Consider the following 21,501-nt stretch of genomic DNA (forward strand, 5'->3'; position numbering starts at 1 on the left):
CTGTATTCCAACACATTTGGTTGAGCAACTAATTGTTCAATCGCTCTTGCTTCCCTAAAATGTGGGGACTGTGCAGAAATAGGGCTGTAATTCCTACACGTATTTCCCCATATGGATTCTGAACACCCTCAAGTTAAAGGAAGACTATGCAGGATTTTTATTATTATTAAATAACCATGCTAAGGCATATCCGTGTTCCACTGGAAATCTAATTTCACGAAATTCCTGCGCCTTTTACTGGGAGGGCTGGGCGTGACTACAGAGTCAGTGGTCTGGGATGAATTTCCAGAAGTGATTGTTGCTTATTAGCTGCTGCACTGATGGATGCTAAGTAGGCCAGATACAGATAAGCAAAAAGACAAGCTGACAAGGCTCGTTCAATAACAAGAGTCAGCCTTGGAATTACTTTTCCATGGTGGTGTCAGCTGAGGTTCGCCAAGGGGATGAAAAGCGGCTCAGAGTTTTCTGTTGAACTGATTTGTAGCTTACTTTTAGCTAGCTAGTTATGTTAGGCAGCTAGATGCCTGAGGTTGGGGAGCTGTTCTCCCATCAAGATGTCTTCCTCCCTGTGGGAACTGCTGTTATTTATTTCAATCTGCAAGCCAAGATTCCCCATCCTCATGAGGATTCACTGATGACAAAACGGGGCATAACTGCCTAGGCATCAGTAGTAGCGTAATTGGGTTATGCAGCAACACAAGTATCCTAAACACAAAAGCAAGATGTCCACATCAGCATGGCTGAATAGGAACAAAATTAAAGCTTTGGAGTGACCTGTTTGAACTTCTGACTTGAACCCAATACATGTGCTGTGGCAGAACCTAAACGGCCAGTTCATGCTCAAAAACCTATTAATTTGTCTGAATTAAATCAGTTCTGCAAAGAAGAGTCAGTTAAAATTCCTCCACATTGATGTGAAAGACTGATTATAATCATAGGAAGTGTTTGGTTGCAGTTATTGCTGCTAAAGGTGGTGCAAGCAGTTATTAAGTGCAAGGGGGTAATTACTTTTTCACATGGGTTCACACGGGTTTACATGGGTGTTTGATAACATTATCCATTAACTATAACTGCCTACTCCTGGTCAGGGTCACGGGAGGTGCTGGAGCCCATCCCAGCCTGCACTGGGCGAGAGGCAGGAACACACCCTGGACAGGTCACCAGTCCATCACAGGGCACACGCCCACCATTCCCTCACACACACCTAGGGGCAATTTAGACTCAAGTTAACCTCCAGTTAACCTCCTGTAAGTTGCATGTCTTTGGACTGTGGGAGGAAATCGGATTACCTGGAGGAAACCCACGCAGACACAGGGAGAACAGTGCTTGATAACATTTTTCATTAAATAAATGAAGTAATTATTTTTTTAAAAAAGTGTTTACTCAGGTTCCCTTTGTCTAATATAGCATTTTATCTAAAGATCTGAAGCCATTCTGTGTGACAAGTATGCAATAATAGAGGAATCAGGAAGGGGGCAAATACTTTTCCAGGGCACTGTACTAAGTAGCACTATGGAGTCATTCATAAACTTTCTTGAACAGTTCTTATAACTGGGAAAAAAATGTGTAATTATACAATTATACTGTAGAGGATTTATGTTGTGTTTATGAAGACATTTTTTGAGCCATTTGGTTATATCACTGTAACTTGTAGTAGCTGTCAAATAAAGATTCAGGAAAATATAGCCAGATGTTTATAGGCCAAATATCCACAAGACTTGACAAAGTTTGATAACTGATGTATATTTTATATGGTAATAAATTCTTACCTTTATTGCCGTTCATAAAGCTGTGCCACACATTTTCAGATTCTTGGAGCACCTACTCATCCACAACTTTGATAGAGATCCACAGAATTATGAGAAGTTATATTTTTCATGTCAGTAAGCCAACAAATTATGGAAAGTTTTTTAAAATTTTAAGTTTTTACACCAAATACAATGAGACTTCTGTGCTATGGGGGTTAAAACAAGTTTTTGTAAACTTTAAACTCTGAAATGAAAGAATAAAGTACCACACTTACCTACAGTTTGGAGTACAGTATCTCACATGTGATTTTCCATTATTTTCTCAGCAGTTCGTATGTACCCTACAGTCCAGAATATTTCCCCAGGGAGTGAAGTGACAGTATTCTTATTTCAACATTTGTACATATTGAGTGACCCCTTGTGGTTAAACAAGGCTATGCAACCACGGATTCTGTCACTTTATTTATGGAATGCCCCAAGGAATTACTGATGGAATCCTTTAATAATGGATGAAAGGGAAATATTTTATTATATATGGGATGATGTATTGTATTTTGGTTTTATGTATTTAACTTTTGAGCACATACCGATGCTGTGGAGTTACGTTTCGCAAGACTGCAGAACATTGGGAGTTAAAAATGCATTGAAACACTATCATCCTATTTCAACATATACAGTATATATATTTTAAGTCTGATGATTTGAAATTGTTATTTATCCATACTTCTTCCATATGATTTCAGTTTTCTGACTGTTTTCTACTGCAATAGGCAATGCCACGCCTCGGAATTCTAGAATCAGTCATAAATCTATGTAAATAAAGTGAAAGAACAATTTTGTGCACAAAATAAGTGCACTTACATATGAATATATATACTATATGATATTATGTTGTATCCATTTCACCAATGTTGCCTTCTTTTTTCTTGTTATTTGTAGTCCTGTATTAAACAGTTTGTATGTACAGTATTATGTATAAGGTAAAATATTCTGTTGACGGACACTTAATGTAACTGCAAGTAGTACAGTGGCTTAGTGCCTGCAGTCAATTTGCATATTAGGCCCAAACATGTATGGAAGTATATTGCTGTTACAATTAGCAATGGGACTAAGGTTGAACAAATTATAACTAAGGCTTATAGAATATGGCTTTCTTCTGTTCACTTGACATTTTTATTGTTCTGTTATTGAGAGTTATTAGATTTACTGGTGTCATTTTACATCTTACATCATGGTTATGCACTAATTATGAAGGGAACATGTCTGTCTTGGCCACCACCCATCTTTCTTAACAACAGAGTGGAAAGTATTTTAGCAAAAACACAACTGTCTGGATTTTACCACTGATCTGCTGGCAGCCGAAAGGAAGTACTTACCTGAAAGAAAATGAAGTGCACATTGAATACCCAATTATTGTACATGCAATAGACTATGCCTACAGCAGGCTAATTGCTTCAGATAGCAATCTGTTAGATCCACCTTAAGTTGAAACATCACACTTTGATCCACCTTAAGATGTACCGGGGAAGATATGTGCAGCATCTAAGACAGGCGTGGCTTAAGGGTGGAGCAAGCTTCAACTTGGACAACTTCAGCCGACAGGAAGTCAGGCCTTTCAGTGCCACCAGCGATGACATGGGAGGAAAGCACAACAACAAAGCTGACAGTTATTTATTTTGAGAGGTGGAGCACCACCACTTAACCGTAAAAGCTTTTCTGCAGTGGGAATCCTGTCGAACATTGTGCATCAAAAGTTGCCATTTCAATGACAGTATTAAGCCTCATGATAAATAAAATTCATTCAACAGAATTTGAAATGAAATTGCATTCATTTTGGGCTCAAAAGTGAAAAAAGAAGGGGAAAAAAACTTGAATGTCAGTATAGGAATTTCCAAATGACATTCAAATGGCCCTTCCAAGTTCTTGAGCAGAAATGCTTTTAGGTGTGCATATTTCAAGTGGCCATCACTCTATCAAATCTTAAAGGGCTGGTTTTGCTGTCCGATCAACTATTTGGTAATTTGCATGTACGGTACATTGAGGACCACTTAACCATGCGCTGCTTTGACAGAATCGTGCATGCAGTGATGGAAGAAAAAAATGTGACAACAGCCCTTTTCACCTTGACTTTACAGACCCACTGAATTAACAGTGCATCTATCATGCATCACAGCATGCTGCCTCTTCACTCTTCAGTGAAATCCCCTGGGTGGCCTCGACACCTGTAAGTGGCCTGGGACCCTATTTATTAAGCCGCCGAGTAGGCGTGCTGATCTAGGATCAGGTTCTCCCTGTCCTTATTGTAACCTTGTCCACTATGAACTTAACAAGCAAACTGATCCTAGATCAACACTCCTGCTGTCAGATGCTTAATAAATATGGGCCTCCTGGTTACAAAGGCCTACTTTGCGTCCTGACTGGCCTCTGATGCCAGGCTTTACACATCTGTATTGGCTCCCTGTATTGTTTATTGTTTATTGTTTATTGTTTATTAGGATCCCCGTTAGCTAATGCCATGACATCGGCTAGTCTTCCTGGGGTCCGACACATGCTTCTTCTGCGTGCTGCTTCTACCAAGGCTATTTAATTGGGAGATGCTTTTAGCTGAAGATACTCACAAAAGTGCCTTTTAACATGGTAAGCAAACACCACTAGAACTACAGAAACACAATGTCCATGCCATAGTGTGCCAATGTTTCTGTGCCATTAGTCTTATTCCTAAGCCAATTTTCACATTCATTTTACCCAATTTAATAGTACATTTTATCTATAATTGTTGAATAGTTTTTACCGTTTTCAGTATTTAGAATAATACCTGTCAACATTAAAATTAAACTTTAGTTCATGATGTAGCACCAAAGTGTTTCTGTTTCCCACAACTTTATGAATGATGTCACTAAATGCAGCCACTCTCACTGTCAGCACAGCATACTTAGCCATACAGCCTTAAAGATAATATACTAAGGCGCTAAAGGTCTTGGAAAGACCCCCCCCCTGTATATTTAACTATTGCCATGGCTGGCTGCATGCATGCAGGGAAAACAAGGAGGTGTACCTTTGCACTTAGATGTTGAAAAATGGAAAAGAAAGAAAAAACACTGTCACACAGGCTGTCTGGAATGAACTTTCACTGTATTTCTGGAACAGGGTGTATTTACAAATCAAACAGGATTCAGAGGCTGACCTTGGGCCATTCAGAGGCAGTGTCCCTTGGTCTTATGCTAACTAAACAGGGACCTGAAACTCAAAACTTTAAACGGAGTGCCGACAACACAGACATGGCACCTATGGGTCTCCTTCATGCAAGTATGAAGTAAAAAAATAAAATAAATAAAAGCTATAACCTTTCGCATGCTATTTGCACTGGCTGTACCTACGTTGGCTTGATTTCTACGGTATAACTCAAGATACTGCATAATGAACCAATAAAGAAACCGTGTTTTTACATCGCAAAACAGTGACTTTACAGTGATTTTACCATTTCCAGTGCGACTGTTAGCTGCCCTTTCAACATTTCAGTAGTACAGTATGACCTCTATTCAATCTGACCACCGCAAGCTTCATCCTTACCTGTAGATCAGATATCTAGGCAAGTGTTAAGTTCTTTAGCGTAAACAACATTGTGAGTTCATAGGTCACTCAATGAAAATAACAAAAAAGTGCCATAAGAAATGAACACATTAAATAATAACAAAATAGCTTAAGAAATTTGTTACACAAAGTTGAGGACACGTCGCACCTTGGTGGGATTGAACAGAGGCCTACAATGGTGACAAAATACTTCAAATCAAAATTCAGCACGTACACAATGTCAAGACAGTGCAATGCTATGTACATCTTTGATATAAAACCCGATCAGCTCTGAACATCCCCCCTTCCTTGTATTTCTGTTGACAGACAATGTAGCCCTCGCATTGGTCCCAACATTGAGGGACTCACACAATATAAAACGAGACTTTCCAAAGTTATATTGCTTTCAGCATGTAAAAAATACATCAAGTACAGTAATGTTCAACAACAGGCGGGGAATTCTGGGATATCTAAAGAACGTTCGTTGCCAGCGTTTGAGGTCATTATGTGTGAAAGTGTTATGCGCATATACCTTATGTATATATCTTGTCAACTCGCATCATAAACTCTTTCAGAATTTTTTACTTTAATGTGAAGATACCTTCTTGTATAGCTTGCATCATAAAACTCCTATAGAATTTTTTTTGTAATGTGAGATATCTTCTTTTCTAGCATCATAAACTCTGTATTTTTTATGTGAAGAAACCTTCTATTCTATTCTTCTGTTCATAATGTCTTTCTGGCTTTCTCAGACCATAAAATGGAGAACAGTGTTTTAGCTTTTGATAAAATAGTTTTTGTTGAACTCAGGGGAACTCAGGGTAATTCAGGGGAAGAAATTACAAGGACAGGAGAATTCAATTTATTGTCAAAAAAGGGACCTCAAAAGATGTTAGAATGCAAGCCTACTTTAAAATTAATATCATTAGGTTTCTTTAATATTTAATGTCTTCATCATAATTATGTTCAAACTTCTCATCCTGAGACTTCTGATTATTTCTTATTTGGCAAAAAGGAACAAAAAAAAAGGTTTTGTGGAGTAAAATTATGATCAGTAGTTTTGATTATGATAATTCTGTAGATAAGTTGTAACTATTCCACTTTTTAGTAGGACTAATAATAATTTAGTCCCAGTGTGAAGTGACATAATGATGTATTAATATGTATATTAATATTTAAATAGATTAATACCTCCAGAGGATAAGCAATGAGCATTTTTCACCCACTCGACCCACACTGCACAAACTTCCAGCTGCAGGGAGCATACGAAAGAAACTTCAGCAGCCATTTTGTGCCTTTGGTACGGCGTTACAGCTCAGAGCCTCAATATAAAAAATTACCTAAGCTCTCAGCCGTAAATCATCTAGGCCCTCAACTGAAACAAAAAGATGCAAATAAATATAGAGATGAAGTGCAGGACAAAAACATGGAAAATGGCCGCACATTCACAGAAGTCACGTGACAAAATGACAGACCACTTTCTGTGCGCTAGTAAAAATGTCAAAGGAAACACTTGATGTCTACAGATATCTTGCACATCGCCGTGCAATTTCGAAGTAGGTGTAAAAGGGAGGGTGTTGTGTTATCCCGAGGGCATGAGTGACCATGCGGAGATAAAGGAGTGTAAATGGGGATCTTTGCAGCGCAGGGCAAACCTTAGGTCAAAATCAAACACTGAACACGATTCTGTCTTTCTCCGTATCAACACATTTCCAACACTTTCTTTATATAGCACTTTAAAAGGAAAATATACCAGCTGACAAATGAGGTACCAAAACATCTGCAGACAAGGGCAATGTATTCCAGAGAAATCTAAAATCCTAAAGGCAAAATGACCTTGAGTTTCTGGAAACCTAAAAGCTCTCAAAATGGAGGCTATTAAAGCAATAGAGCTGGCGGCAATTTTTATAGCGCTGCATTCTTGCTATCGAAGTTCTGTTTGGTTTTGTCATAAGTCCATAAAAGTTAGAATACTGCCCTCCAGCGTCCGTGCTACCTGTCAAAACCCGATAAGGCCAAATGCTTCTGAGCGAACGCAGAGAAACGCTCTCCCACGTCTGGAGCGGAAATCGCATTTTCCTCGTGAAAACGCGAGTGGTCAGCCGACGTCTGATCTGACCTTTACCCGTCACACTCCCGAACGTTTGTATTTTGCGCGTCTTGCATTGCGCTGTGGGACGTCCTGCAGCCGAGAGGACGCGGAGGCGGAGCGATAGCCCTTCGCCCGCGCTCAGTCGCCGCGGAGTGCGAGTCGGGCGGCTCGCCGTCACTCCGGCCGATCCGCAGCTGCGGCACGAGGGTTCCAGTTTCTCCAGGCGAGATCAGGGGAAAAGCAGCAGCCCGTCTATGTGCCGAAATAATGTGCAAGGCATTCTACTCGGAGTGGCTATGCAATCCAGGCCTATCCAGTGTGCTTCCGCAAAGCAAAAAAAAGATTTAAGAAATCTACACAGCATATACACAGGTTTCTCATATTAAAAATGGCACATCAGACTTTTATGTTATAATATATATATATATGTATATATATATGTATATATTTACAATTACATTACACCTAAAGGTGGTTGAAATACAGCCTAGTAAGATGATGCCTACAGACCCAATTGAAGCTGACTTGAGGAGTGTGAGTGTCATGAGATCCAGTGTGTGGGGACAGAACACTGCAAACAATAAACCAAAACATAAAAACCAGCAAAGGGAGGAAAAAACGGTTGATTTTTTTTTTTTTAAATCCCAAAACGCGAGTGAGATGAAGCCTCTGAGCCCGGCCCGAGCGTTTTCGGCTCGTTTCCCGTAGGAACGGCGGCTTGGCGGTCCCCTCTAGCAAGTGGCGCAGTGGCGGCTCTCTCACGCGAGTCCCCCGCTCCGCTTTCCAGCCTCCGGGTTAGGGGGAAAAAAAGAAGGTGCTGCTGGATCGGCCCGGCTTGTCACTCGGTGGCGCCCTCTGCTGGCTCACCGGACGACTTGCTGCCGTTGCGGGCCTGCCTCTGCATCTGTTCCAGCTCTTTCCGGCGCGCTTTCTCCCGCTGCTTCTCCTGCTTCTCGCGGTTCCTCCGGGCCTTCTCCATCAGCGCCTTCAGGTCCTTCACCTTCTTCTTTATCAGGGCGCGGTCCTGGGAGGAGGCCACGCCCAGGGCCTGAACACACACAGGGGAGAAAACTCTCAGCTTCCCTCAGTTATGCTTCATTCATACTGATGCTAGTTTATCAATACTTCTGCTGTTACTACTACTATTGCAAATGGTGTTCTGTTCCGGTCATTATTAGTAGCATTACAATTATTATTGCTGCATATCTTCCAGCTGCCTTAGAGAGGGACTTCCAAAGCGACTGACGGTACATCTGACGGTACAAGTTTTTCTCAAATGGTAAATAGTGAATGCATATAGCGCATTTTCCTGCAACTACTGCACAAAGCTCTTTACAATTAATGCCTCTCATTCACCCATTCACACACCCACTCGCACACCAATAAGGCAGCCCAAAGGCAGCCGTGCAAGGCAATTGGGGTTAGGCCTCTTGCTCAAGGACACTTCGACACACTCTAAAGGCCTGGAATCGAGCAGACAGCTCTCCAACCCCTCGAGCCTTGTGAGAGCAGTGCTTCGGTCTACGAGCTTCACCTTGAGGCTGGTGCCGTCCACCTGCAGGAGCTGCCCTCCGTCCACGTTTTTGGCGGCGAACTCCGGGACGTACTGCTCCAGGTTGAGGCCCATCAGCCAGCGGGACACCTGCTGGCAGTTCCACTCCAGCACGCAGCGGTTCTGCCACTGGTGCGCTTTGGGCGCCTGGGCCTCGTCCAGGATCTCCTCGCGGGAACAGTTAGCGTGTTACACAAACCGCTTCCATTCAAGGGGAACAGCTGCATGCACCACGCCAGCGACGGAACGGACGTCACACACACACACAACCACCCCGCAACCCTGCTGCGAAGCGTCCACACTTATAGCAGAGTAGCAGAAAGCCCTTGAACAGGCAACGTGCAGGCTGCGCTTTCTCAGTTTATGACACCAGCCCGCCACTCAAAATGCTAGCCGAAAATGCACAACGATGCTATTTAAGTTTGAAGGATGGGGTCTGAAATAGCGCTCCCGATTCATAGCGGGTTCAGCCAATCTAGAAGCAGGTTAGCTCCCAACCAGCAGGAGGCTTCCAATCTGAAGACTTACGTGCTCGCTGTAAAACCTGGAATGGCTCGGACTGCTATGCACCGGGAGCGATGTTCCCATCTTTACACCAGCGACTGATCAACGAGCGCATGCAACCCTCAGCCCCAGTACCACACACTGACAGTACATGCTGAATCTCACCTCATCCTCTATCATATCCAAGCTCTGACCAATGGGGCGCGAGAGCATGTGGAAGAGGCGGGGTTGTTTATGGAAATGGAGAATAACAATAATGACGCAATAAAGATGTAGCCAAAGACAGAAAATTGATCAAACATGCTGAGTTAAAAAAAACCAAACAGACAGACGAACAGACCATTACGTTAAAAAAAACGTTTCTTCGTTTGCCATCCACATCTGCTGATAAACAAAAAAGACGACTCGCGACAATCCTGCAAAAAAGCCTTGCTAGATAACTTCCAGGTTTTCAAAAGCAGGACACTCATTCCGTGTGGTGGCAAAGGTCTGTTTTACAGTGCAACGGGAGCAGCTTAAAATGTCTCCCCTCGTGCGTGCGTTCGTACAGTAGTTACCGAACGCTCTGAAAGCTGGTTGCACACATGCCGAATGCAGAGTGCAGGGAGGCCGACACGGACCCAGCGGGGCAGCGGATCCGCACGCGCGTGCGTGCGGGTGCGGGTTCTCACCTCGTCCGACGACAGGGCCGGGGTGTGGCAGCGGCCCGAAAGCTTGGGGTCGGCCAGCAGGCCGCTGAAGTCCGCCGAGCTGGCGCTGCTGGCGCTGAAGTCGTCGTTCAGAGCGGGGCTCTGCGTGCGAAGCAAATTCGGCAGGTTCACGCATTTCAAACGCTGACGGACGCTAACAAGACGCTAACAAGAACTGACGGACGCTAACAGGAATTTAAATTATTCTACAGAAAGCAATTCAATTCGGTAATTGATGAGAATTTCATTTAAAAAGTAACTATCATTTCATAATCACACAAGATTATGTGCATTGGATTGTTAATTTTATTTGCACTTTCGTAAATTTACCTCAGAAATGAACACCAGTAATGAATCCTATCACAAAACATACTTGAATGCTTTCTGTCCAGCAAAGTGAAAGGTTTAGGATTCTCTCACACGTCTTGCAAGATATTTGCCAGTAACGCCAGGCCGTGGTGGAAGACCCAGGATTTACAGAGTGTTTTGCGTGAGGAATGTGACTGCCTGAGCCCAGGATTTACACCATGTTTTGCGTGAGGAATTTGACTGGCTGAGCTTTTATGTAACATTTCCATCCCTAGCAGTCCGCTCTCCTCTGCTCTGCTCGCTCTCTCGCTGCTCTGCTCTGGTCCCGCGGGCGGGCCGCTCTGAGTTTGAGGAGACGTGGGCTAAAGCTGAGTCACGCTCTGACACAAGCGGTGCCAGCGGGTGCTCGGTCTCGGCCAGTGACGTTGCGATCAAGGCAAAGCTCCCGGAAAGCCAGGAGCTGATTGGTCCGCTCGCCCGCGATCCGCTTCAGAGTTTGTAGAGCTTCACGCAGGGACCGTGGAAGGATAGGTGGATGCGCGGAAGTCACCCCTCAGACGGGGGGTCGGCCAGGGACAGGTGACCAGGTCTGAGCCAATCACGTCTCTGGCCTGCGGTGGCACACAGCCTCAGGCTGTCTCTTTCTATCACATCTGCATGATGATTGTGCCTCGCTGGGTAATTTTTGTATATTTTTGCTTAGGCTGCCTCATATCGGCACAAAATGGCCGGGCAGCTGCTCAGAAAACTCCATGATGCCAGCATAAACTTGTGCCCTGTGAGGATTAGGCTGCTCTGCAAGGCCTTGGACAGTAGCTGTGTATTTAGAAGTCCAAAAAGCAGCTTATGTAGTAGCAACTGGCTGCTCCCCACATGCAAAGGCCACTGGGGCAACTAAATCTGAAATAACGCATCCATATCTGAACATAATATGTTTTCTCCGTGCCAACACATTTCTGACTTCGCTTATTTACTTGTATGTGATTTTCAAGATTATTTTGCTGGAGAGAACTCACACAAACTATTTGTACTGGATTTATGGGGAAATCATACACAGCTGTAGAGACAGACAGCAGATTCTTACATGGCAATTCTACTTCCTGTGCTTAGTCAAACATTTGCAATTGAATCAGGGGTCTTATGTCACACAGCTGTTACAATGCAGCAAGATTTAATACAGATTCATTTTACCCATTGGGAAAGTGATTGCATGATCATGTTTGTCAGTTATTGAACTGATCAGCTTGCTGCTGATAATTGGTACTTAGTTTGTAATCACCAGATTAGACATTGTCTAATAGTATTCACATACGTGCTGCTGTACATGCACTATTGTTTCTAACTTTATAAAACGCGATTGAAGATTAAAAAAAATGAAAAACAATACCACATAATAAGAATAGGAAAAGAAATGTGGCCAGGAGAGGGATATCTGTTCAACAGAGATGCAAAAAGAGACTGTCATTTTCATGGCTTAGAAATTCATTCTTTATGAACAATACTAGGCTCGCTCACATTTTGGTGCGTCCTGTTACTTTCACACATTCCACTGCCAAAGGCTGTTTGCGTATGAATTCAGACTGCATGACAGCATGTCACGCCTGAGACAGAGCATCCGCACTGTGGAATGTTACCGTACGTTGGTCACAAACAGTGGAGTCAATTTTACCGTTTTACACAGGGGCTGGCACCACACTCTACGGAGATGTGATGTACTGGTGACTCTGCGCATTGTACGGCTGGACTGCACATGCTCACAAAACATCAGTGTTATTAGTCTGGGGTTCTGTTTGCATACCTTGGGCTTGAGCTTCTCCGGACTGTTCTCCGCAGACAGATCTGTGGAACTGTAGAGAAGGAAGGGTTATTGGTGGCTGCTGATGCAGTGGAGGAGACAGGGAAGCAGAGGAAGATGGGGAGGGAGGGAGGGAGGGAGGAGGATACTTTACACCCCTCATTTCCATGACCATTATCAAATAAAAAACACAGAGAACAAACCTAAAGACAGAAGTTATTTTAAAACTCTTTGTACTGGTGCCAAGGAGTAGCATGTCATTTTACAATAGTTACAGAGGATTTATGTTGTTTTTAAGAAGACACATTTGTGTGCCATTTGGGTATATCACTGTAACTTGTAGTAACTGTCAAATAAAGATTCTGGGAAATATAGCCAGATGTTTATAGGCCCAATAACTACAAGGCTCGACAAAATTTGATAAGTGATTCATATTTTATATGGTAATAAATACTGTCCTTTATTGGCGTTCATAAAGATGAATTTTGATGAGCTTGTGTCACACATTTTCAGACGCCTGGAGTACCCACTCATCTCAGCTTTGATAGATGTCCACACTGTACCCCCTTGCTTCCATGACCATTTTCAGATAACAAACACGGAGAACGCGGGTTAGATCCTGGATCTAAAGACAATATTTATTTTAAAACTCCAGCTGCGCTCCTGTGCTGAGAACACACTGCAGGACTTACCACAAACTTCAGATAACCTTGTACGGTACCCTTATTTACTAAGACCTTTAGTATGTGTCAAACGTTTTAGCACACACAAAACCAATAACATGGCCAATGACAGGTCATGGTATTCGTTTTGCACCAATCGTTGGTTGTGTTATTGATTTTGTGTGCGCTAAAAGGTTTTCTAAGGGTCTCAGTAAATTAGGGCCTCTGCATCGTCTTGTGCGGTTTTGTGCTCTCTGGCGGCTTTGCGGGTGCAAATGCCTTCACGAGCCTTTACTAAACTCTGGTCTAGTCCTGTAAAGTAAAAGACGGTGCAAGAAAGGGCCTGCTTCACAGGACCAGATCTACGTGGGTAGCTTCTATGCGGTCAACTCCGTAGCGGTCACAGCGCGGTAAGCCTGCTGCTGCGTGCGGTGTCTGGCCACGCCTTCCGGTTGCCGTGGCAGTGACTGCTTCCAGTGCCAGACAACCGCGACGCATCGCCCGGGGACCTGGGGCACCGTTATATAAACCGCTGCTCTCTATATAAATCAAAACCTTCTCCATTTGCCTGTTACACCATAATACTGTGTCAACTCGCTGACAGAATGACACACCCTATCACGATGATAAAGGGCAGAGACTCCAGTAAATGTATCCACCCACGCTGAAGGGGTGCTCAACCGCGTACATTTTTTGTCAAAATGTAAGCCCATTGTACAGCATCTCCTTTTGTTTTTATCCTGCTTACTTTGTGTTGCACAAATTCTAAAAAACCTCAGCATTAAATCAAACCGATAAACAAGGACAGAACTGACTAAAGAGGAATATTTGTATGCTGTTATATCACAAAATATCATTGCCAAAATATATCCTCTCTCCTAATTTCAGTGATATACTTAATGCTGAAATAAATCTCATTATTTCTATATTATTATTTCTTATATGGCATTATTTTCTGTATGGGGAGGGGTGGGTGTGGCTACAGAGCAGCAGGGTGTTTGTTGCTAGCTAGCTAGCAGCTGTAATGGCTCAGATACAGGAAAGCAAAAAGACAAGCTGACAGGGCTCGTTGTAGAACTAGAGCTAACCTTGGAATTGCTTTTCCTTGGTGGCTTGAGCTGATGTTCGCCAAGGGGATGAAAACCGACATGGAGTTGGCTTGTTTTCTGTTAGACCTGTAAGTAACGTTACCTCCAGCTACCCAACTAGGATTGCTATACGTATGATTTTGTTGACTAGAATGCCTGGTTTTCAAAGTACTTGTACATGCCCGGTTTGTGGTCCCGACTGGACAACGTAATATCCGGTTGAAGTAATTGATGGGAGAAATTTTCCGGTAGTTTCTAATGAATTTGCGTGTCTGTGACTCGTTTTGGGAACTCGGGGGTGAGTGACCTGGGTTGAAGACAGAGATGAGACTTCTTCGTTTGTAAACACAGGAGATAGCAAGGCTAAAAAAGCCTGCATAGTATGCCTTTTAGGAATTAATGAAGTAATAATAATGAACCAAAAAATAAAACACATTTTCAGAAAGGAACTGGCCTATATTGAGAGAAGAAATGCTAACTGCATATAGTTACATTTGATCAGTTTAGATTTAAATGAAGTGGTGCTGGTTTTGTGGTCTTACCTGTTTCCAGAAGACAGTCTAGACTCTCTGCCTTTGCTGTGCCTTAGTGGAGACCTGTGGAGACAAAGGGTGGCCAGGCTTTTAGGGTAGTCTATGATCACTCCAGTTCTTTCTCTTCCCGATAATGTATATTGAATGCAGCTATCACATGACTTTGATTTGTTTCCATGGTTATTTTACCTTTGATTATAATACTTTAATTATCATTGTATGTTTTTTTATGTTTAAAACTATATCACTTCTGCAGTGTACTCCAATGTATGAGTGCAGCCTGGGATTATAAGAATTTAAGGCATACATACGCAAGCAGTGCCTCTTGGATTATGTAATTTTACCCAAGGTCTATGTGTCCTTGTCATCACCTGCTTAATCATCTTACCCATGATCAAGCCACCATAATCACTCTCACCACCTTCTTCATTATCCTAATCTTCACTATCATCATCATCATCATCACCACTCCCACTCCCATCATCATCATCATCAACTTACCCGACATCGAAGACCTTTCTGTTTGTCTTCTCGGAAGGACAGGACGCAAGTGGGGACTGAGACCCTGCACGAACACACATAAATGCTGCAGCATAGAACACTGTACTGGGAACAGTCACAGCACTGCAACAGCACAGCAGGGCAGCTTAGTCACATGACACTGCCGCAGGCTAACTCACTGCACCGGGAACAGTCATGGGACAATAACAGCACAGCAGGACTGCGAAAACACCACAGCGCTGACCAGCGGCCAACCAACTGGCGGAGCCAAGTGTTAATCATACTGAACATTCAAGGGCCTGCAGGAATTATCTTCCGGCAAAGCAATTAAAAATGAGCAGAGACTAAGAGGCGGTGTAATTGCGTCATAAAGCCAAGGTGACAGACGCCTCTTTGCGGACGCGTGTTCTGAACTGACCTCCCTCGTCTCCGCCCTTCCGCGGCTGGTGCCGGGGGGACGCGTCGCCGCCGGCGCCCGGTCTGCCCGCCCTCCCGGTGCAGGTCTCCGCGGCGTCCGCGGCGGACAGCGAGGAGGCGCCGGAGTCGGAGAGGGAGGACCTGACCCCGTGGGAGGGGCTGTCGCAGCCTTCCGCAGCCTGGGGGAGAGAGGTGACCAGCGCCATGTTACCACCCTGCCATGCTACATACAGACCAATCACAGCCCAGATCCAAACTGTGATCTCATCCTGGGGCCTTTTCACTCTAAATCTGCCATTTGCCAAGAGGACATCACTACACTCTGGCTAGTGTTAACACCTGGGTCACTGTGGTGTGAGCTACGATTACAGTAAACATTAGTGATTGTACAATATTTAAAACTATGTAAATAAAACAATAAATCACAGAAGCAATTTATTCAAAGGTAATTCATAGGCATAGGTACAAGGATACAACAAATTTAATGTTTAATTCTGGGTTTCTGAGTATTTGGGGGGAAAATATACAAGAATATCACTACACAGAATCTCTACCATTTATGGTATTAGTACTAGAGGTGATCTACAAAGGGGAGAAAAATATTGCTTATGTGGTAACAGTTTTTAAAGACTCAGCGGGTCATTAATACAAGCAATTATATATGGAAGACAGAATAAGATTCGACACCACAGGAGATTAACTCTGTGCCACAGGGTGCAGGCACAGAAATTAAAACTATATTACATAAAACCTGACAAAACAAAACGACAAGAGGCATCATTAACCGGCCGAAAGTGCACCTTGGAGCTTTATACAGTAGCAGTAGTTTTCAGGAACAAAAAATACAATTAAACACAATTAAACAGAATTTCACCCAAATAGCTGAACAGCTGGAAAGCCATATGAAAGAATACAACTATTATATTTTAAGAGTAACAATTACTTCAGCTCCATGATGTTTGTACATAGATACAGTGTAGTCTATAAGCATTAATTTTGGACAGTGACACAATTTGCTGTTTTGGCTCTGTACTCCAGCACAAAGATTTATTTGGAAAAATAAATATGACGTTAAGGTGCAGACTATCAATTTTATATAAAGGTATTTCCATCCATTATAATTGATCCTTGCAGAATTACAGCCTTTTTTATAGTTAGTCCTTCCATTTTAGGGGACCAAAAATAATTGGACAAATGAACATAACCTTAAATAAAGTCGCCATATTATTACTTGGTTGCAAATCCTTTGCATTTGGTGACTACCTGAAGTCTGCAACCCATAGACACCACCAGAATCTGGGTATCTTCCCAGGAGATGCTCTGCCAGGCTGGGTAATTGACTTGAGTTTATATTAATAATCTTGTCTGTGTGTCTGTATGTGTGTTTGCATGCCTGTGTGTGTGTGTGTGTGTGTGTGTTTGTATGCTTGTGTGTGTGTTTGTGTGTGTGTGTGCCTGTGTGTGTGTGTGTGTGCTTGTGTGTGTGTGTGTGCGTACCTGTGAGTGTGTGTGTGTGTGTGTGTGTGTGTGTGTGTTTGTGAGTGTGCGTGTACCTGTATGTATGTGTATGTGTGTGTGTGTGTGTGTGTGTGTGTGTGTGTGTGCTTGTGTGTGTGTGTGTACGTACCTGTGAGTGTGTGTGTGTGTGTGTGTGTGTTTGTGTACTTGTGTGAGCCTGTGAGTGTGTGTATGTGTGTGTGTGTGTGTATGTGTGTGGGTGTGCTTGTGTGTGTGTGTGTTTGTGTTTCTGTACTTGTGTGAGCCTGTGAGCGTGTGTGTGTGTGCTTGTGTGTGTGTGTGCGTGTGCCTGTGAGCGTGTGTGTGTATATATGTGTGTGGGTGTGCTTGTGTGAGCGTGTGTGTGTGTGCTTGTGTGTGTGTCTCACCTTCCTCTCCAGGCTGTCGTCTCCCTCAGTGGAGCTGATGCTGTCTCTGAGCAGTGACCTGGATGGTCTCTGCCTGCAGGCCTTTCCGGCGAGCTGAGCCCGAGCCTTCAGTGCCTCGCTGTCCAGCCGCTCCGTCTCCGGCACCGCCCTGCTGAGATCTGACACACGGGGCCGCCCCGGGAACACCGATTTAACAACACAACACAGCCCCGGGAACACCGATTTAACAACACAACACAGCCCGGAACACGATTAACAACACAACCACCCCGGAACACCGATTAACACAACACAACGAACACGACAACCCCCGGGAACACCGATTCCACACAACGAACACGTAACACACAACAGCCGACACACCCCGGGAACACCGATTCAACAACACAACACAGCCCCGGGAACACCGATTTAACAACGCAACACAGCGCTGCGAACACTGATTTAACAACACAACATAGCCCCAGGAGCAGCGATTTAACAACACAACGCAGCACTTTTCTCAACTCACAGCTTTCACGCTACGCAGCACCCAGACGTACCAATGAAAGTACATCTCGCTAAAACTTATGGTGCTTCATCTGCATGGGCCAAAAGTTTCTGTCAGTTATCACGGGGGTGGGGAGGTACGCAGAAAAGCAGAAGTTTTCGCCTTGTCCTCTCCCTGATAGCGTCTGAAACTGCGCCTCATTCAATCAGCATGGCTCTGGGTCTGCGTTCGGAAACCGTCACCTTTCATCGTGTTATTTGGTGAGAGAGGGCGGAATTATGGGGTGAAAATGCCTCTGTGCTGAAAACTGCAACCAGAGAGCACTCCCGTGTTTACTGCAACAGACAGAAAATCAATTTTATCTCTTTACTGCTGCGTTCACTGCTGAATGCGAAGAAAAAGTTCATTGGTGGAAAAATGCCTTGTGATACTGCTTACATTAGTGTATAAAAATGGTTTTATATTGCAGTTGACTGAGTATATTTACCCAAAAAGCATAAAAATAAGTAAAGTAAAAAATTTATTCAGAGCCCATTCCATTTAAGAGAGAAATGGATAAGACTGTTTATCCATTTCTTCAGTGTTGATATCACTTGGGTGGGTGAGTAATATATTAATATCTTATTACATTTTTAAAGCAGTAACATGTTTAACCAAAAGCATCCACAGTGTCACTGCCCATCAATGTTGTCCCCGATCCTGTAATGAGAAAAATGTATCCCATATACAGCAGGGATCTCAAACTACACAATGTTTCGTGTTATTCATTGTGTGGCCCTGTTTTTAAGGCCTAAATTGCCTGCTGAAGAAAGGAAACCAAAAAAGGCTGCAAATACTGCAATCCTCCAGGATCAAAGCTACGGACCCCTGCTTTAGAATGATGTCCACCAGCAGTAACCTATCCCTGGGCCTGCAGAGTTACAGGGTCACCTGGGTTTGTTTTCAATCAAAAATCAGCCACCGGTTTAGACCCAAGAAGCCATGCGAGGTGAGCTAACTGTGTAGCCAACTGCTTTATTTTATATATTAAGTGCTGAATAACAACAAAAACCCAGCAGATCCAGCAGATCTGGCCACCCTGATCCACATGCTTATGAAATGTCCTTAGCCTTGCTGTGTAACATGGCTTATATTTTAGTCCATTAATACATGGATATTTGCTAAAGTTATTCAGTGTACTGTACTAAAGGCTAAAGTAGCACCTGGGACCTACCATTACACTACAGTGCTGCAGCACACTGTCACTAGAGGAAAACAACACCTTGACGTTCCTCAGCAAAGGCATTTTATTCAGCAGGATAGTGTAATGCCCAGAGGGAATTCATGCGCAGGGATGGGCGCTCTTGCACGCACACGCACACGCAGGAGATAAAATGAGAGCCGAGCGCTCCTCTCCCGCCTTCCCGATCATGTGACACCTCTGCGCCCGCTCCGCAGCTGCAGGGTCTACGAGAGGAGGAGGTCACGTGATCGGGAAGGGGGCGGAGGCGCTGCGAAGGGACGGAGCTCGTCCTCGTCACGTAATCCCCAGGGAGGGAACGCGCTGCGCGGTCTGCTGAGTCCAGCGTCGCCCACGTCGCAGTGGAGGGAACCGGTATTCGGGGAGGGGGGAGGGGAGGGGTCGCGCGAAGGGTCGCGTGAAGGCATTGTCCTGAAAACCAGAAAGCACCTCGAACCCTCACCTCCTCCATCAGCAGCGGCAGCGGCGGCGGCGGCGGCGGCGGCGGCCCCGGCTGAACCGCGCGGCTCTGCCCGAGCCTCGGCGCTGTTGTTGTTGTTGTTCACCTGGGCGCCGTTCCGCTTCATCAGCTGCAGCAGCTCCGCCTCCAGGTCTGCGATCTGCAGGCACAGGCCGAGTCACGGCGGATCAGGGGACGGGCGCTCACGCGGCCGCAGCTGCGTCGCCAGAGCCGGGAGCGCGGACGCGTCTCTGTGTGCGTGTTTCTGTTTGCAGCGCAGTGAATGCAGAAGTCGCGGCGAACCGCCCGACCAGTGAAGAGGCCCCGATAATGTAACTGAAACGCGCGAGCGTGTGCGCATGTTGACCCGAAACGCCCCTTCGGGCGAAATTCCCTGGGGAGCTTGCGAACGTGTTCTGAGGGACACTGCCTGCCGTTCCCCCGTAGAGCTGACTGCACTGAAACCTCAGCGGTCCTGGGACGCCAGGTGCTGGAGAACAGGGCGGGGCTCTGGGGCGGTGCGAGTCTGAGCCGAGCTGCGGCTCGGCCTGACGTGAGCCGATTCCCTGGGCGCCGCAGTCAGCAAGCGTGCGGAGGTGTGCGCGCCCCGACCCACACGCAGGGCTACGCCCTCCAAACACCCCGCCAGCGCTGCCCCCTGCAATCTGTTTATTACAATGGCAGGTACACCGCGCACGGCTGACTAACCTAGACTGGACCAAACCACACTAACTAAAAATATCTTTTCTTCAAACACAGTGAAAAATTAGGAACCGTACTAATATACAGTATCTAAAAGGAAAACCCACACATGATCGAAAATACGAATTGCACTTTATTCATAAATTATACTGTAGGATACTTCACAATACTGCATAGCAGATATATTTCATAACTAATATATTATTTGAAAATATATTCCTTATGAACCACATTCCTTATGAGTCACATTTGTGTAAGGAGAAGGAAACTCTGTTACAGTGCGGATGCTAGACCCAATTATGTGCATGTATTATAATGCATGGCGGGTGATGACAGGGTCAATACATGCTATGACAGCCTATTACAGTTGGAATAAATTTGGAATAAAAGTCTGGGCGAGCCTGCGTGTGTGTGTGTGTGTGTGTGTGTGTGTGTGTGTGTCTGTGTGTGTGTGTGTGTATGGTACTCCATTACTCCACTCTATTACAGTGCTGTATTTTGCACAGTCAACCTTATTTTCATGTGGTTAAGGACATACAGTAAATGTAAATGGATTTAAATGGATAGTTACCCTTGCTTGCAAGGCCTGTATCTCCACCAGATGGGCCTTCTCAGCCTCCTCCAGCTTCTTCCTCTCCGCCTCCTCCCGCTGGATGAACTCCAGTTCCCTGAGAGGAGGAGCAGGCCGCGAGGGCGGGGCGGGGTCATTAGGACGGGGCTCTCTCTCCTCGCCGCGGCGCTGAGGCGAGGCGCCGTGACAGGCCGGGAAGAGCGATGGCGCGGAGCTTGCTCTCGCACGGAGGCGCAATTAGCGTCAGGCTCGTCAAGGACGCGGGCGCGGCCCTCCCCGTCCTCTCGCCCGCCCGCGCCGCGCCGCTCAAACGAAGCGTCTCGTTCGTTCGGGGGGTTTTAACATCACCATTAAAACCGGCTCGGCCGCGGCGGGGTCGCCCTTGGGCGACGGCAATTAAGCCCGGTCACGCCGACCGCGGAGGCGAGCCGTTCTGACGGGGGTGACCTCAGCAGTCGGGTCACGCTGAGCGAGATGCTCTGTTCTTCCTCTAGCAGGGCAAACTCGCACGGAATGCTAATACAATACTTAATGCTTTCCAAAAACCCAATCAAGAAACATTAGCATTCGCTGCAAATCGCACACCTTTTCTTGTTACAAAAAGGACATTTCACTTCCTAAAAAAATATTTTGCATAATTAAAAATACAAAGATTGTGAATTACCAAAAAGTAATTCTGCTGCAAATAACAGAGTAATATAAAACAGCATATT

At 44.8% G+C, this 21,501-nt stretch overlaps 1 protein-coding gene across 9 annotated transcripts in view; it reads right to left on the bottom strand.

Annotated features, from left to right (window-relative positions):
* Window positions 1–4,861: 4,861 nt before the first annotated feature.
* The window catches only part of ppp1r9a (protein phosphatase 1, regulatory subunit 9A), a 53,965-nt gene continuing 37,325 nt past the window's right edge, over window positions 4,862–21,501 (bottom strand). For 4 of the 9 annotated variants that reach the window (XM_064348251.1, XM_064348252.1, XM_064348257.1 and 1 more), the window contains 12 exons: window positions 20,789–20,885; window positions 19,519–19,675; window positions 17,347–17,504; window positions 15,462–15,639; window positions 15,044–15,107; window positions 14,552–14,605; window positions 14,010–14,039; window positions 12,263–12,311; window positions 10,138–10,257; window positions 9,632–9,655; window positions 8,945–9,127; window positions 4,862–8,458 (listed from right to left, as the gene is read on the bottom strand). In XM_064348251.1, the coding sequence (XP_064204321.1) occupies window positions 8,249–8,458; window positions 8,945–9,127; window positions 9,632–9,655; window positions 10,138–10,257; window positions 12,263–12,311; window positions 14,010–14,039; window positions 14,552–14,605; window positions 15,044–15,107; window positions 15,462–15,639; window positions 17,347–17,504; window positions 19,519–19,675; window positions 20,789–20,885 (1,324 nt within the window). In that variant the 3' untranslated portion in view covers window positions 4,862–8,248. The remainder of the gene's footprint in view (window positions 8,459–8,944; window positions 9,128–9,631; window positions 9,656–10,137; window positions 10,258–12,262; window positions 12,312–14,009; window positions 14,040–14,551; window positions 14,606–15,043; window positions 15,108–15,461; window positions 15,640–17,346; window positions 17,505–19,518; window positions 19,676–20,788; window positions 20,886–21,501) is intronic. The other 5 variants (XM_064348254.1, XM_064348259.1, XM_064348255.1 and 2 more) reach the window with 3 other exon arrangements.

Source organism: Anguilla rostrata, chromosome 8, assembly GCF_018555375.3.
Source record: "Anguilla rostrata isolate EN2019 chromosome 8, ASM1855537v3, whole genome shotgun sequence".
Lineage (NCBI taxonomy): Eukaryota > Metazoa > Chordata > Actinopteri > Anguilliformes > Anguillidae > Anguilla > Anguilla rostrata.